A 13,546-nucleotide genomic window follows, 5' to 3' on the forward strand; every position below is an offset into this window, starting at 1 on the left:
AGAAGGGACTTTACTGCGGTTTTTATAGCGCTGATATCTAGCAAATAGAAGAGAATACTACATAAAAACGGTTCGGCCTGGTGTGTCGATTTATGGGGTGCATGGCCCCCTGGAAGTACATTTTGTTCAAATCTGGCCCACCCAAGCTAATGAGTTTGACACCCCTGCTCTACACATCACTGACTCAAGAGGGACAATCCAGTATTATGGACAGACCTACTCCCCGTTAACCGCCTCCTGTGTGACCCCTGAAATAAGGGATGTTCCCGAATTACGGATCGCGTGTGCTGAGAACCGTCAAACCAATCACCTCCCATCCAGGATACCCCAAATTATCCTTTCATTGTGCTCCCGGTCTCCCAACCAAACTCTGCACCCGCTAATACTCCGTACATTATGCCTGGCTGTCCAGGAACTCGTCCGTTTAAACTCGGTACCTGACCAGTTTTTTTAAACATTATCTTGAATAAAAATTAATTGCCGGGGCAATGAAATGCCGCCCTCACCCCCCGCTCCATGGTGGCAGCAGAACTGGGTTTTCGCCTGCCCCGATGAAAGATTCACTCTCATCCAAGCAAAACTCAGCGGAGGAGGCATTCTGATGCCCAGGGACTGTAAAATCAAGCCGGGTGGGGTGGTGGTGGGGTTTTTCCTGCTGAGGCTGTAACTCCGCGGCTCGGTTGGGCAGGGGAAAGGGACAAGGGGGAGACGAAGGATGCGCCCCACGTACCCCGGGGTGGGTTCGACGGTTTGAGGTCATGAATTCAGGTCGCACCATTTCCCCAAAGTGGTGCCTGGCGTTCAACGGTTGACTTTCTACGCTGGAGAGAGGGTTAGGGGGCGAGTGGGTGATTTCCCAGGGGACCCACCCCAAACAGCTCAATGCCTGGCCTGGCTCACAGCCCCTGCATCTTGGCCCCCCTAGGCCCGTGTGTTTGGGTCCCAGAGGATTCAGGCCTGGGGAGCCAGGTGGGATTTTCTGCTCTTACGTCACCCCCCCACCCCCCGAGCTTCCAGGACTGGACTTGGACTTTCAACCCCACAACGGCTGCCCCGCCACTGCCAGCAGCAACGGTCCTTGGACTGACGTCCTCCCCCCTCCACTTCCCTTCCCCACCCCCCTACCTTTCCCCTCCCCCCACACTCGCACTCAGACACGTTTTTCGGGGATTTCCTAGTTTGGGGGTTTTTTTAATCCATTCATTTAATTACAAAACAAACCAGGGAAGAAAGAAGATGTGGGGGGGGGGCGGTAAATAAATGGTATAAAAATAGAGAGAATCAGGGGCGCCCCCCTCTCCCCTTGACCCCCCTAGCGCCATTAACCCCTTCTTGTCCCCGTTGGGGGTGGTGGAAGAGAGTGAGGGGAGGGGCTTGTGTGAGATGCCGTGGGGGGAGGGAGCTGTACACCGCCCACTTCACTACTTTTTCCCCCCCTTCGGCTGGAAGGGCCTTTAACCCTGGGGGGGGGGAATGAACTGTTCGCAGGGTCTGAAAAACCTATGGGCACAAAGTCCCCCCTCACCCCCACTAGCCCCATCTGCCTCTCCCCCCATTGCTGAGTGGAGGGGGGGGGGTCACACAGAGGGAATAGGAAGGTTTCTCCCCCCCCACGGGTGGGTATTTTTGCCCCATTGGAAAATGGCCCCCGGTGGGCGGGAGAAGGGGGTGACAGAAGGAGGGAGCCCCTCACCCAGCTGCCGGCGTGTGCCGTGGGGTCTGGGGGGGTAGGGGCTCTCAGGGGAGGAGACAGGGTTGCAGTGGGGAGGGGTAAGGGGGGGCTTTAGCATGATCCTTCCCTGCTGTAGAAGGAAAGAGAGAGAGACGGGCAGCCAGACAGACAGCTGGCATGGAGGGCAAGGAAGCCAAGGTGGGTGGGTGGAAACCTGGTCAATGGACGGGGAGATTGGATGGACGGACAGACGGATGAAGCTGCGACAGCTGGATGGATGGAACTGCGATTGATGGACAGACCTTGGACGGACGGACGGACGGAGGACTGGATGGACAGATGCAGCTTCGATGGATGGGGAGAGAGCTTGGATGGACGAACAGACAGAGAGCTTGGATGGACGGAGGAAGCAGTGATGGACAGAGAGCTGGGCTGAACGGATGGATGGACGGACAAAGAGCCGGGCTGGACGGACAGATGGATGGAGCTATGCTTGATGGACAGAGATTGGACAGACAGATGGATGGATGGACTGAAAGCTAGGATAGATGGAGGGATGGACTGAGGGCCCAGATGGACAGACGGATGGATGAAGCTGTGCTTGATTAAGGGACGGACAGAGGGATGGATTGAGAGCTGGGAAAGACGGAGGGATGGAGCGGCACTTGATGGATGGACAGACAGCAGGACAGGACGGCGATTGATGGATGGACAGATGGAGGGATGGCCCGAGAGCTGGGACGGATGGACAGCGCTGAGATGGACGGAGCTCAGAGAGGCCAGGACGGACCCGGCCGTGGTCAGCCTCTCAGCTCCCCGGTGGCTCCGGGAAGTCCCTCAGGTCCCGGCCGATGATCTCGGTCACTGGGGGGGGGGGAAGAGAAAGAGGGAAACGGAGTGAGGGGGACCCCCCGAGCCAGCCAGTCCCCGCCCCATGGCCAGCCAGGAGCCGGCGCCCCCCCCCCCCCCCCCCGAGGGGAAAAGCCCCCTTACCTTCCTCCAGCGTGATGCCCTGGACGGGCAAGCTGTCGCGGAAAGCTGCCCGGTACCCGCTGCCCTGGGGCTTCTCCAGCTGCTCTGCCTCCCCTGACTCCGGCCCCCCCCAGCTGGGGGGCCCAGTTCCCTCCGATGGCTGGCTGGGGGCCTGGAAGTGGGGGGGCCGGTAGCCCGGTGGCTGGAAGGGAGGAGGCACCGCCAGCCCAGCTCCCCCATACTGCTGCTCCGTAGGGGGGTAGCGGAGGGACGTCTCAGGGGGTCCCAGACAGCGGTGATAGGGAGGCGTCAGAGGGAGCAGCGTGGGCCCATCGGGGTACGGGGAGGGCCCCCCGAAGGCCGTGGGGGAAGGGGAGTAGCCAGAGTAGCAGGGGAAGTGGGGACGGCTGGGGGAAACGTCCATGTCGCCGGGGCCCTCGGGGAGGTAGGGGGGCCCGTGGGGAGGCGTCGGGGCAGAGGGGCTGGGGGGGAAGGTGTGGAGGGGGGAATCCGGAGGTGGCTCCTCCTTGAAGATCACTGTGGGGAGATGGGGCGGGAGTCAGAGATGGGGAGGGGGTGGAATTGCCCCAAATGCCTCCCATCCAACAGTCCCCCCTCCCGAGGAAACAGGGCGAGACAGAGGAATCACCCCCCCCGATCATTGCCCCCCATCCCCTTCCCCTCTCTCCCTATTCCTCTATTTCTGTCCCCCGTCCCCTCCCGCAACCTCTTCCTGCTCTTCTCCCATCCCATCTTGCTCCCCTCCCCCCACTTCACCCCCCCCCCCCCCCCCGCCGGACCCCCCTGCTCACCGGGCAGGTATTTAAAGGCCTGCGTTGGGCTTCGTTTTCGCCTCCCATTGGAGACATAGAAATAAACCTGGACGGGCCGGGCCACCCGAGGGTTGCTGTATTCTGGGACGGTGAGCGTCAGCGTGGTCTGTAGAGGGGGATTTCGGGTGAGGGGGGGCAGCAAAATTCCCCCATCCTGGCTGGCGCTGGACCCAGAAGCTGTTTCAGGAATCCGGCTCCAGGGTGGATCCGCTCCGGAATTTTACCCCACCCTGCTCCCCAAGGGTGGATCTGCTCCGGGTTTTCCCCTGTTTCCCCACCCCACTCTCCCAGGGTCGGTCTGCTCCAGGATTTCCCTCCCCTGGATGGATCTGCTCCAGGATTCCCTCCCTGTCTGAGATGGCTCCTCTCCAGGATTTCTCATCCCCCAGCCCGCTCCATGAGCATGGATCCACTCCGGGTTTCCCCCCGTTCCTCCACCTCACTCCCCCAGGGTTGGTCTGCTCCGGGATTCCACCCCTCACCAGTGGATCCGCTCCGGGATTTCCCCACCCCACTCCCCCCAGGAGGATCCACACCGGGATTTCTCATTCCCCCCATCCCGCTCCCCCCCCCCCCACCGGGCTGATCCACTCCGGGATTTCCCCCCACCCCAACCACGATCCCGCAGGGCGGATCCACTCCAGGATTTCCCCCCCCCCCGCTCCCCCACCCAGGGCAGATCTGCTCCGGGATTTCCCCCCACCCTGCTCCTCCAGGGCGGATCCGCTCCGGGATTTCCTCACCTCATTGCTCTTGAGCCGGTTGACACAGGCCTCCTCCTCCCATTGGAGCTTCCCGTCTGAAAGGAGAGAGGCCATTGGCTGATGGTCCATGGAGCAAGGGGGAAGGGAGGAGGCAAGGCAAGGATGGTGGGGGGGAGGAAAGGGGGTGGGACAGGGAGGGTATTGGGGAAGGGGGTCTCCCCAGGTGTAGGGGGCAGGGGAGGAGATGGTGGAGGACACTGGGGGGGCCAATGGGGGATGGGGGGGATTGTGTCCCCTGAGGGGCTCCCCAGATTAGGGGGCAGGGGAGGAGATAGCAGGGGCACAGAGGGGTGTCCTAGCTGGGCTGGGAGGCGGGGGGGGGGGCTCACACTCACCGGGGCCCCTCTCAATGAAGACGACCTTGGAGTCAGGTAGGAAGTTGGCCCCGGCCAGCACCATCTCCTCGCCCCCGCGCCCGGACCCTGCGCTGAGGCTGCATCTCTCCACCTGGGGCAGCTCCTGCGCCGAGCGCTGGGCTGGGGGGACAGGAGAGAGGGGTGAGCGCCTGGCCCCATGGCCGGACCCACCCCGTGCCCCCCATGCAGCCCCTAGCCAGGCCCGCAGGGGGACACTGGACCCCATAGAGAAGATCCCCCCATCCCATCCGCGACTCTTAGCAGGGGAACGCCCAGTCCCGGGCAGACCCCCAGCCTGCCCCCCTGTGGCCAGGCACTCACAGCACTCGATGGGCACGGAGGCAGCCTGGATGGAGACGACTTTGCCATTGCCCTGGGGCACGTGGACCCGGAACACCAGCCGGACCCGCGTGTTCTTGCGCCCGATGTCGGTCTCCCCTTTCCGCAGCTCGATGTCCGAGTTCCGCAGCTTCAGGATCCCCGCGCAGTCAATGCTGTGGGGTGGGAGGGGGGCCCAGGTTAAGGGGGCCCCCCACTCCATGTGTGCCCTGGAAGGGGGCCCTTGGGGGCACTCATCTCAACCCCCCTACACACACACAATCTGGAAACCTGAAGCAGGAACCCTGGGTGGTCTGAGTTGTCCCCATTCCCCCCATCCTCACTCCCCGAGGGCGGATCCATGCCGGGATTTCCCCACATCCCCAATCCCCCAGGGCGGATCTGGAGGAGGAAGTAAATCCAGAGCCAGATCCTGGAGCCTCCCCTGGATTGGACTCTGGGATGAGGCTAAATCAGGAGGGGAGGGAAAACCTGGAGATGGATCTAGGTCCTCCCCGGATTGGACTCTGGGATGTGGCTCAGTCAGAAGGGGATGAAAAACTGGAGCCAGATCATGGTGCTCCCTGGATTGGACTTGGGGGTTCCGGACGCCCAGGAGGAGGAAGAAAACCCGGAGCCTGATCCTGTAGCCCCCCTTGGATTGGACTCTGGGATGGGGTTATGTCAGGAGGGGAAGGAAAACCTAGAGCCGGAACATGGTCCTCCCTGGATTGGACTCCGGGGTGTGGCTCAGTCAGGAGGGGGAGAAACCCAGAGCCGGATCATGGTTCTCCCTGGATTGAACTCTGGGCTACAGCCTTTGGGAAAAGGGAAGATCCGGAAGTAGATCTCTGGGCCCCTCTAAGTGCAGCCTCCCTCAGGTGGGGGAGAAAACCTGGAGCGGATTTCCCTGGCCTGGGCTCCGTGTGCAGCCCCCATGTAGATATCAGAAGCTCTGGAACCGGATTCCCTCGGACTCTGGAATGGATCTTTAGCAGCAACACCCACCCCTCCGGAGGACAAGAAGACCCGGGCCTGGATCGCCCGGATTGGACTGAAGACCCGGCTCAGGCTCCCCAGTTTGGGGGGGAGGGAGAGGACTCACTTGGCCGCCATGTTGTTCTCGGGCAGCAGGGACATCTCCAGCACTTTGGTGCTGCTGAGGATGGTCTCGTAGCTGGTGGTGGCCACCATCTTGCCGGTGATACGGTGCACCTGGTAGAAGGCGTGGGGCCGCAGGTTGCGCTCGTCGGCCGTGCCGATGAACATCTGCAGGGTCAGCGGCTTCTCGTCGAAGCCCAGGAGCTGGGGGCGGGAGAAGAGGGGGAGAGGTTCGGGGAACAGGGCCCCGATCCACTCAGCTCATGATCCACCAGCCGGGATTTCCTCCCAGCCCAGCTTTCCCCCCAGCCATCGATCCACCATCCGGGACTCCCCCCCGGAGCCCAGATTTCCCCCCCGCCGAGGACCCACCAGCCAGGATCTCCCCCCCAGCCCAAGACCCACCATCTGGGATCTCCCCCCCCAGCCGGGATCTCCCCCCCAGCCATCGATCCACCAGCCGGGATCTCCCCCCCACCCAGATTTCCCCCACCAGTCGAGAACCCACCAGCCCAGATCTCCCCCCGCCCAGCTGGGATCTCCCCCAGCCATCGATCCATCAGCCGGGACCTCCCCCCAGCCCAGGACCCACCATCCAGGGTCTCCCACCCCCCAGCCATCGATCCACCAGCCGGGATCTCCCCCCCACCCAGATTTCCCCCCCCAGCCAAAGACCCACCAGCTGGAATCTCGCCCCCAAGCCCAGGACCCACCAGCCAGGATCTCCCCCTAGCCCAGATTTCCCCCCCAACCGAGGACCCACCCTCCGGGATCTTCCCCCAGCCCAGAATCCCCCCGCCCCAGCCATCGATCCACCAGCCAAGATCTCCCCTCTAGCCCAGATTTCAACCCCAGCCGAGGACCCACCAGCCACATCAGATCCCCCCCCCATGGGGAATATAGGGGGCTGGGGGAACCCGGCCCAGATTCTTTTAGCTGTCCAGAAATAGGTTTGGCTTTCCTGGATCGGGCTGTGCCTGGACTGGGTCCCATGCCAACACCCCGCCCACCCCGTGACTCAGTTTCCCTCCCCTGAGGGAGCTCGGGTTCTCTCAGAGCCCCATTGCGTGCCTTGTTCTCCCCCCCCCTTTCCCCGCCGGAGTCTGGCCACCAGCCCAGCCCGGGTGGGGCGACGCCAGCGGTTTGGTGGGCCCAGCTGTTTCCAATCAGCCGCCGGGATGCACAGCTGGACTCGATTTGGATTGGAAAAGAAACAACAGGGGAAAAAATCCTGCCCCCCCCCCGAGACTGGGGTGAAATGGAACATTCGGGGAGGGGAGGATCATGGGGTGAGCTCCCCCCCCCCGAAGTCTAAGATGGGAGGTGCTAGCAGAGGTGGGGTTCAGGGGTAATGGGGGGCTCTGGCCACACATGCTTCAAACCCACCACAACCCAGCACAGTTCCTCCCCTCCCCCTAACGCCCCCCTCCTCCAGCCCCCCAAAACCCCTCCCCTTCCAACTCCCCTGACACCCCAGAGCCCCTCCAGCCCCCCACAAAACCCCTCCCATCCCCTCCTACAACCTCATCTCTCTCTCCAGCTCCTCCCCCGCCCACAGCACACCTCCCATCTGCTTTTCCCACACCCCTCCCCCAATCTCCTCCCCCCACCCCCCACGCTCTTTCTCTCTTTCACCCACTCAGGCTGGCACAAATGAAACCGGAGTCCTTGGGTTAGTTACAGAGGGTGTGTGTGTGTGTGTGTGTGTGTATCCCTGCTGGACGGGGCTGAACTCTGCTGCGTGCATGTGTGTGTGTGTGTGCGCTGCCCCCTGCTGGATGGGGTTGAACTCTGCTGTGTGTGTGTGTGTGTCCCTGCTGGACGGGGCTGAACTCTGCTGTGTGTGTGTATGTGTGTGTGTGTGTCACTGCTGGACGGGGCTGAACTCTGCTGTGTGTGTGTGTGTGTGTGTGTGTGTGTGTGTCCCTGCTGGACGGGGCTGAACTCTGCTCTGTGTGTGTGTGTGTGTGTGTGTCCCTGCTGGATGGGGCTGAACTCTGCTATGTGTGTGTGTGTGTGTGTGTGTCCCTGCTGGACGGGGCTGAACTCTGCTGTGTGTGTGTGTGTGTCCCCCTGCTGGATGGGGCTGAACTCTGCTGTGTGTGTGTGCTGCCCCCTGTGTGTGTGTGTGTGTGTGTGCCCCCTGCTGGATGGGGCTGAACTCTGCTGTGTGTGTGTGTGTGTGTGTGTGTCCCTGCTGGACGGGGCTGAACTGTGTGTGTGTGTGTGTCCCTGCTGGACGGGGCTGAACTCTGCTGCGTGCATGTGTGTGTGTGTGTGTGCTGCCCCCTGCTGGACGGGGCTGAACTCTGCTGTGTGTGTGTGTGTGTGTGTGTGTGTGTGTGTGTGTCCCTGCTGGATGGGGCTGAACTCTGCTGTGTGTGTGTGTGTGTGTCCCTGCTTCCCCCTGTGTGTGTGTGTGTGTGTCCCTGCTCCGTGTGTGTGTGTGTGTCTGTGTGTGTGTCCCTGCTGGATGGGGCTGAACTCTGCTGTGTGTGCGTGTGTGTGTGTCCCTGCTGGACGGGGCTGAACTTTGCTGTGTGTGTGTGTGTGTGTGTGTCTGCTGGACGGGGCTGAACTCTGCTGTGTGTGTGTGTGTGTCCCTGCTGGACGGGGCTGAACTCTGCTGTGTGTGTGTGTGTGTGTGTGTGTCCCTGCTGGACGGGGCTGTACTCTGCTGTGTGTGTGTGGAGGAGGGGGTGTCTCTGCTTCCCCCTGCTGGAGGGGGATGAGCCCTGCTCCGTGTGTGTGTGTGTGTGTGTGTGTGTGTGTGTGTGTGTGTGCTCACACGCATGCGCGGCCTGTCCCCGGGCCGGAGCGTGGGAAAGGGCTCCCCTCCCTGTGCGCGCCCATCACCTCCGCCTGCCCCCAGCCCTGCTCCAGCCGGAGTGTGGTGGGGGGGGAGGGTGGAGAAGCCCTGCAACGAGTGGGGCCTGGGCCCCCCCAGTCCCAGATGACCCCCATCACTCCGCACCCCCCATCATGTCACTCAGTAACCCCCTGAGTCGCCATCAACTTGTGATCACGGGCAGGGAGAGGATCCCCCCAGCCCAGGCCTATGGGGCAGCTAACGGGGCAGCTCAGGTACCTTCACCACAGGGTGGCCCCCTGGGGCGGCCTTCACGGCCCCCCGGCTGCCCTCGGTCTCGTAATGGGCACGGTGGTGGGTCCGGGGCTGGACTTCAATCTTCAGCTCGTACTGCTCGTATTGGCTGGGCAGGGGCCAGTCCAAAGGGGGCAGAGCGGACGCCCTAGGGCAGAGAAGAAGAGGGGGTGTCCCGGCGGGCGCTCTGGCCTCTAGGTGGTGCTGGGGCAGCGGGATATGGGGCTAGGTCCGCTGGCCCCAGTGTGGCACTAGGGGGCGCCATGCATCAGGCTAGAGGGCTGGCCCCAATGCACCACTCGGGGGCGCCATGCATCAGGCTAGCGGGCTGGACCCAATGCACCACTAGGGGGCGCCATGCATCAGGCTATAGGGCTGGCCCCATTGCACCACTAGGGGGCGCCGCATTGCAAGGAGAGGGGCAGCAGGTCACTCTTTAGGGGACCCTGTGCCGCCAGGAATGGGGCACGGGGCGGGGGGGGGCTCCCTAGGGGTGCTCTGTCCCCCAGTCAGGACTCGCCCCACTCACCGGGGCTGTGCCAAGGGGCGCCTCCCACGCAGGCCAGGCCGCCGGAGCCGGGGGGGGGGGGTTTACCTTAAGAGGGAAGGTGCGGTGCCGCCGTGCGTGCCGAGCCAGGGTCTGGGATCTATAACAGGAGACACCGGCCCGCCCGCCGTGGGGCCCGGCTTGACAGCTTGTTATTGTACAGGGGAACCACTGCCAGCCGCTGGCGGGGAGCGGCTGGCGAAATGGGACTGGCTGGCGCGGGGGGCGGGCAGGAAAGGGGGCGTGGGGGCCTTTCCCCTCTAGGGGGGCACCAGGTGCAATCCAGCAGGAAAGTAGGGGCTAGCTGGTGCAGGGGGGCAGGGAAGAGGATACAGGGCGTTCCCCCTCTAGAGGGTGACAGCTGGGATCCTGCCCCAGAACAGGGGCTGGCTGGCAGTGGGGGAAGTGGGGGGGCGGGAAAAGGAGGCATGGGGCATTTCTCCTCTAGGGGGTGCTGGCTGGGATCCTGCCCCAGGGTGGGGGCTGGCTGACACAGAGGGTGCGGGAAAGGGGGCCCCGTCCCCTCGAGGGGCCGCGTGGGGGGATCGGGCCCGGTTGGCGGCTGGTACCTGAAGACGGGGCTATGCCCCCCAATCCTGGCCTTGGACCAGCCCAGCGGGGAGGGCACGGCCAGATAGTCCATCCCTTCGCTGCGGGCCGCCCCGAAGCCCCCAGCCTCGCCGTTGCAGCCTGCCTCCTCCTTGTGCGTCAGCGCCACCGTCTGCTCGGTGGAGGTCTTGCGGGCCTTCTGCGGGATGCTCTCGGGCGGGGGCCGCTGCCCACCGGCCTCGTAGGGCGCCCCCTCCCCGCCTACCCCTTCCGCCCCCTCCCCGGCCCCCTCCTCGCCCAGGCTGCCCCGCCGGGAGGGGCCGGGCGAGCCCGTGGAGTGGGTCTCCGAGATGGAGTAGCGCCGCTTGCCGCAGGGCGAGGCGGGGCGGGCCGCCGGGGCCCCCCAGCCTTCCTCGGCCCCCCGGCTGGCCGGGTACAAGCCCCAGGGCTCCTCCAGGCCGGCCCAGGGCTTGGGCGAGCCGCAGGGTGAGCTGAGGGCGAAGCGGGCGGCTGCTTCGTTCAGCTCGCGCTCCACGTCGTCGCCTGCTGGCCCATCGTCGTCCGAGAAGAAGCTCCAGGGGGAGGCGCTGCCGCTGCTGGCGGGGCTGGGGGTGAAGAAGCCGGAGGCTGGCGGGGCCTCCCGGTAGCCGGCATAGGCGTCCAGGGGCAGGTAGTCCCGCGGGGAGCCATCCCAGTCCGGCCCCGGGGAGATGGTGGTGATCTGGATGCTGGGACACTCCAGGACCCGGGCGTCAGTCCCCAGGCGCACCCAGCGGGCCGGCTGGCTTTCAAAGGTGTCGTCCCGCGCCGGACGGGGCGGGGGGGAGTGCATGCCAGCCCGGGGGAGCCCGCCCAGGCGGGGCGGGCAGGGGATGCCCAGCGGGGAGGTGTAGGCCGGAGGGTCGCCCAGAGCCAAGGTGCAGCACGGAGGGAGGTCTTCGGCATCGAGGTCTGTGAAGGGGGAGACACACATACACAGCAGTAGTAGGTTGTTATCTCTCTCACACACACACACAGCAGGGCTCATCCTGGCCAACAGGGGTCGACAGACACACACACAGCAGTAGTAGGTTGTTATCTCTCTCTCTCTCTCACACACACACACACACACACAGAGAGGGCAGGGCTCAACCCCTCCCGCAGGGGGCAGCAGGAACTCCCAGTTTATCACACCACAAAAGCCCCAGAGCGGCCACCACGACCCCCGTTTCCCCTTTGGCCACAGCGTCCCGGGGCCCCGGAGCATGGCAGGCCCCCCGCCCCGTCCAGGGGCCGTGGCATTTCCGTGGGGCCCAGGCACGAGGGCCAGGAATCTTGCGGGCGGAGACGTCGGGTGCCGAAAACCACCGGCAGGAAAGGGCCTTCCCACGAAAACACAAACTATTTGGAGCGCCGCAGCAACGTGATCCCAGCTCCCAAACACACCTGCTTCTCATTTAGGGACCCGGCTCTGCCCCACTCCACGGGCAGCAGGGGGGCCGGGGGAGCCCGGTGCCGTGGCAGCAGACCCCTGCCCCCCACTCACCCCCATAACCCTGAGGCTGGGACGCCCAGGACACCCCACACCGCCCCCTCACGCCCCCTGCTGGGACTGGGGTGGCTGGGAGCTCCCCCCACAGCCCATGCCCCTGCCCCATAGCACCCCCTTGCTGGGACTTGGGGGCTGGGAGCCCCGCCCACTCCCCACAGCGCCCCCTGCTGGGACTGGGACTCCACCCCATAGCTTGTGCCCCTGCCCCACAGCGCCCCCTGTTGGGAGAGGCTGGAGCTGGAGGGGGGGGCTGGAAGGCTGCATCCCTCTCCACCCACCTGAGACTCTCCCCACTCACCCCCGCGGAGTGGGGCAGCCCGGCCTGGGCGTGGGGGGTGCGGACACATGAAGCCAATTAAAGGCGCACTCGCCTCCGCTGGCAAGGCCTGGGTCGCCAGGGGAATGTGGGGCACAGGGCCAGGAATGGGGTTGGGGGGGGCTGCAGGGGGCTGAGGGTGCTAGTTAATACCATGTGTCAGACAGACCTACGGATGGTGGGGGGCGGGGGAGACACAGGCAGACAGACAGACCTCCTTGCCTTCCCCCCCCCAGCCTGGGGGGGGGGGAATCTCTGTGTGTGGGGGTCTGTGAGAGCATGGGAAACTCGGCCCCCCCCCCCCCCGCCGCCCCTCTGTCTTTCATTTCCGCAGCCCCTGCCGGACAGACACACGGAGGGATTGGTCTTAACCACCCCCCATGGCGGGGTTGTTCCAAGGCTGTGAGCTTCCCCATAGCGGTGCCCCAGCTGGGGGGGTGCTTCTGGGGGCTGTGAGCTTCCTTAAAGCAGTGCCCCAGCTGGGGGGGGGGTTCTGAGGCTGTGAGCTTCCCCAGAGCAGTGCCCCAGCTGGGGGGGGGGGGCTCTCTGAAGCCGTGACTTTCCCTATAGCGGTGCCTGAGGTGGGGGGGGGGGAGGCTGGCAGAGACGCCTCCCCGCCCTGCCACGCTCCCCGCATCCACCCCAGGGCGCCGCTCTTCGCGTAACCCGCTGTATTGGGGGGGGGGGGGAGAGAAGTGTGTGTGGGGGGGGCAGGATGGAAACGGAGCCCCCCCTTTCCCCCCTCATCCTTAATAGGACAAAACTTTCCATCCTCCTCCAGCCGGAGAGAAGAACCAAAAAAAAACAAAAAAAAAACCCTTTAACGCCTCCTCTGGCCCTTTAAGAGCACCCCCCCCCCAAATTCTGGACCCCCCCCTCACCTTCCAGCGACACCCCCATTCCCGGGGGGTCCCTCTCCTCCTCTCCGAAGATCAGCTTGAACTCCAGATCCTCGTCCTCGCAGCTGGCTGCCCCCATGGGAGAGGCTGGCTGGCTTGGGGCAGGGGGTCCCCCAATAGGGTGGGGTGTATGGGGGGGATTTCTAGGGGGCTTCACCCCCTTATTCCACCGGGAGGGGGCAGGATCTTCCTCCCTTTCCTCCTCTCCCTCCTCGCCTCAAGTTTTTCGCCCCTTCTATTATAAAGTCCCACCAAAAAAAAAAAGTTGTCCCAAACTTTTTGCCCCCCCTCCCAAAGCCCCGCCCACATTCCCCCTCCAGGCCCCGCCCCGTCCCTCTATGATTGGCCCCAGCCTGTCCTTTTCAGCCTCATAAAGAAATCCCTCCTCCTCGCCCCCCTCCCCCGCCAAAAGACATCATTACAGCTGGGAAAAGGAGGGATCCATCCATGTCGCCTGCCTTCCCGCCCCCCTTCGCCCGCCCGATGGAACAACCCGCCCCGCGCTGATTGGCCGGCTGCCCGCCGAGCCCCGCCCTCCAGCGGTAGAATGCCTTGTGCGGGAGCGGGGGGTCTGGTCTGCCACAG

At 64.3% G+C, this 13,546-nt stretch overlaps 1 protein-coding gene across 1 annotated transcript; it reads right to left on the reverse strand.

Moving 5' to 3' along the window:
- Nucleotides 1–1,163: 1,163 nt before the first annotated feature.
- Nucleotides 1,164–13,189, reverse strand: NFATC4 (nuclear factor of activated T cells 4). The gene is made up of 10 exons (XM_067543443.1): nucleotides 12,944–13,189; nucleotides 10,236–11,166; nucleotides 9,105–9,267; nucleotides 6,021–6,220; nucleotides 4,919–5,091; nucleotides 4,577–4,717; nucleotides 4,221–4,276; nucleotides 3,457–3,583; nucleotides 2,666–3,181; nucleotides 1,164–2,536 (listed from the first exon to the last, which is right to left on the reverse strand). Exons 1-10 carry the CDS (start codon nucleotides 13,038–13,040, stop codon nucleotides 2,481–2,483), a joined length of 2,460 nt encoding a protein of 819 aa, XP_067399544.1. The 5' UTR covers nucleotides 13,041–13,189; the 3' UTR covers nucleotides 1,164–2,480.
- Nucleotides 13,190–13,546: the final 357 nt, after the last annotated feature.

Source organism: Emydura macquarii, unplaced genomic scaffold (genome assembly GCF_026122565.2).
Source record: "Emydura macquarii macquarii isolate MOO-44397 ecotype Brisbane River unplaced genomic scaffold, CSIRO-AGI_Emac_v2 contig_845, whole genome shotgun sequence".
In the NCBI taxonomy this organism is placed as follows: domain Eukaryota; kingdom Metazoa; phylum Chordata; order Testudines; family Chelidae; genus Emydura; species Emydura macquarii.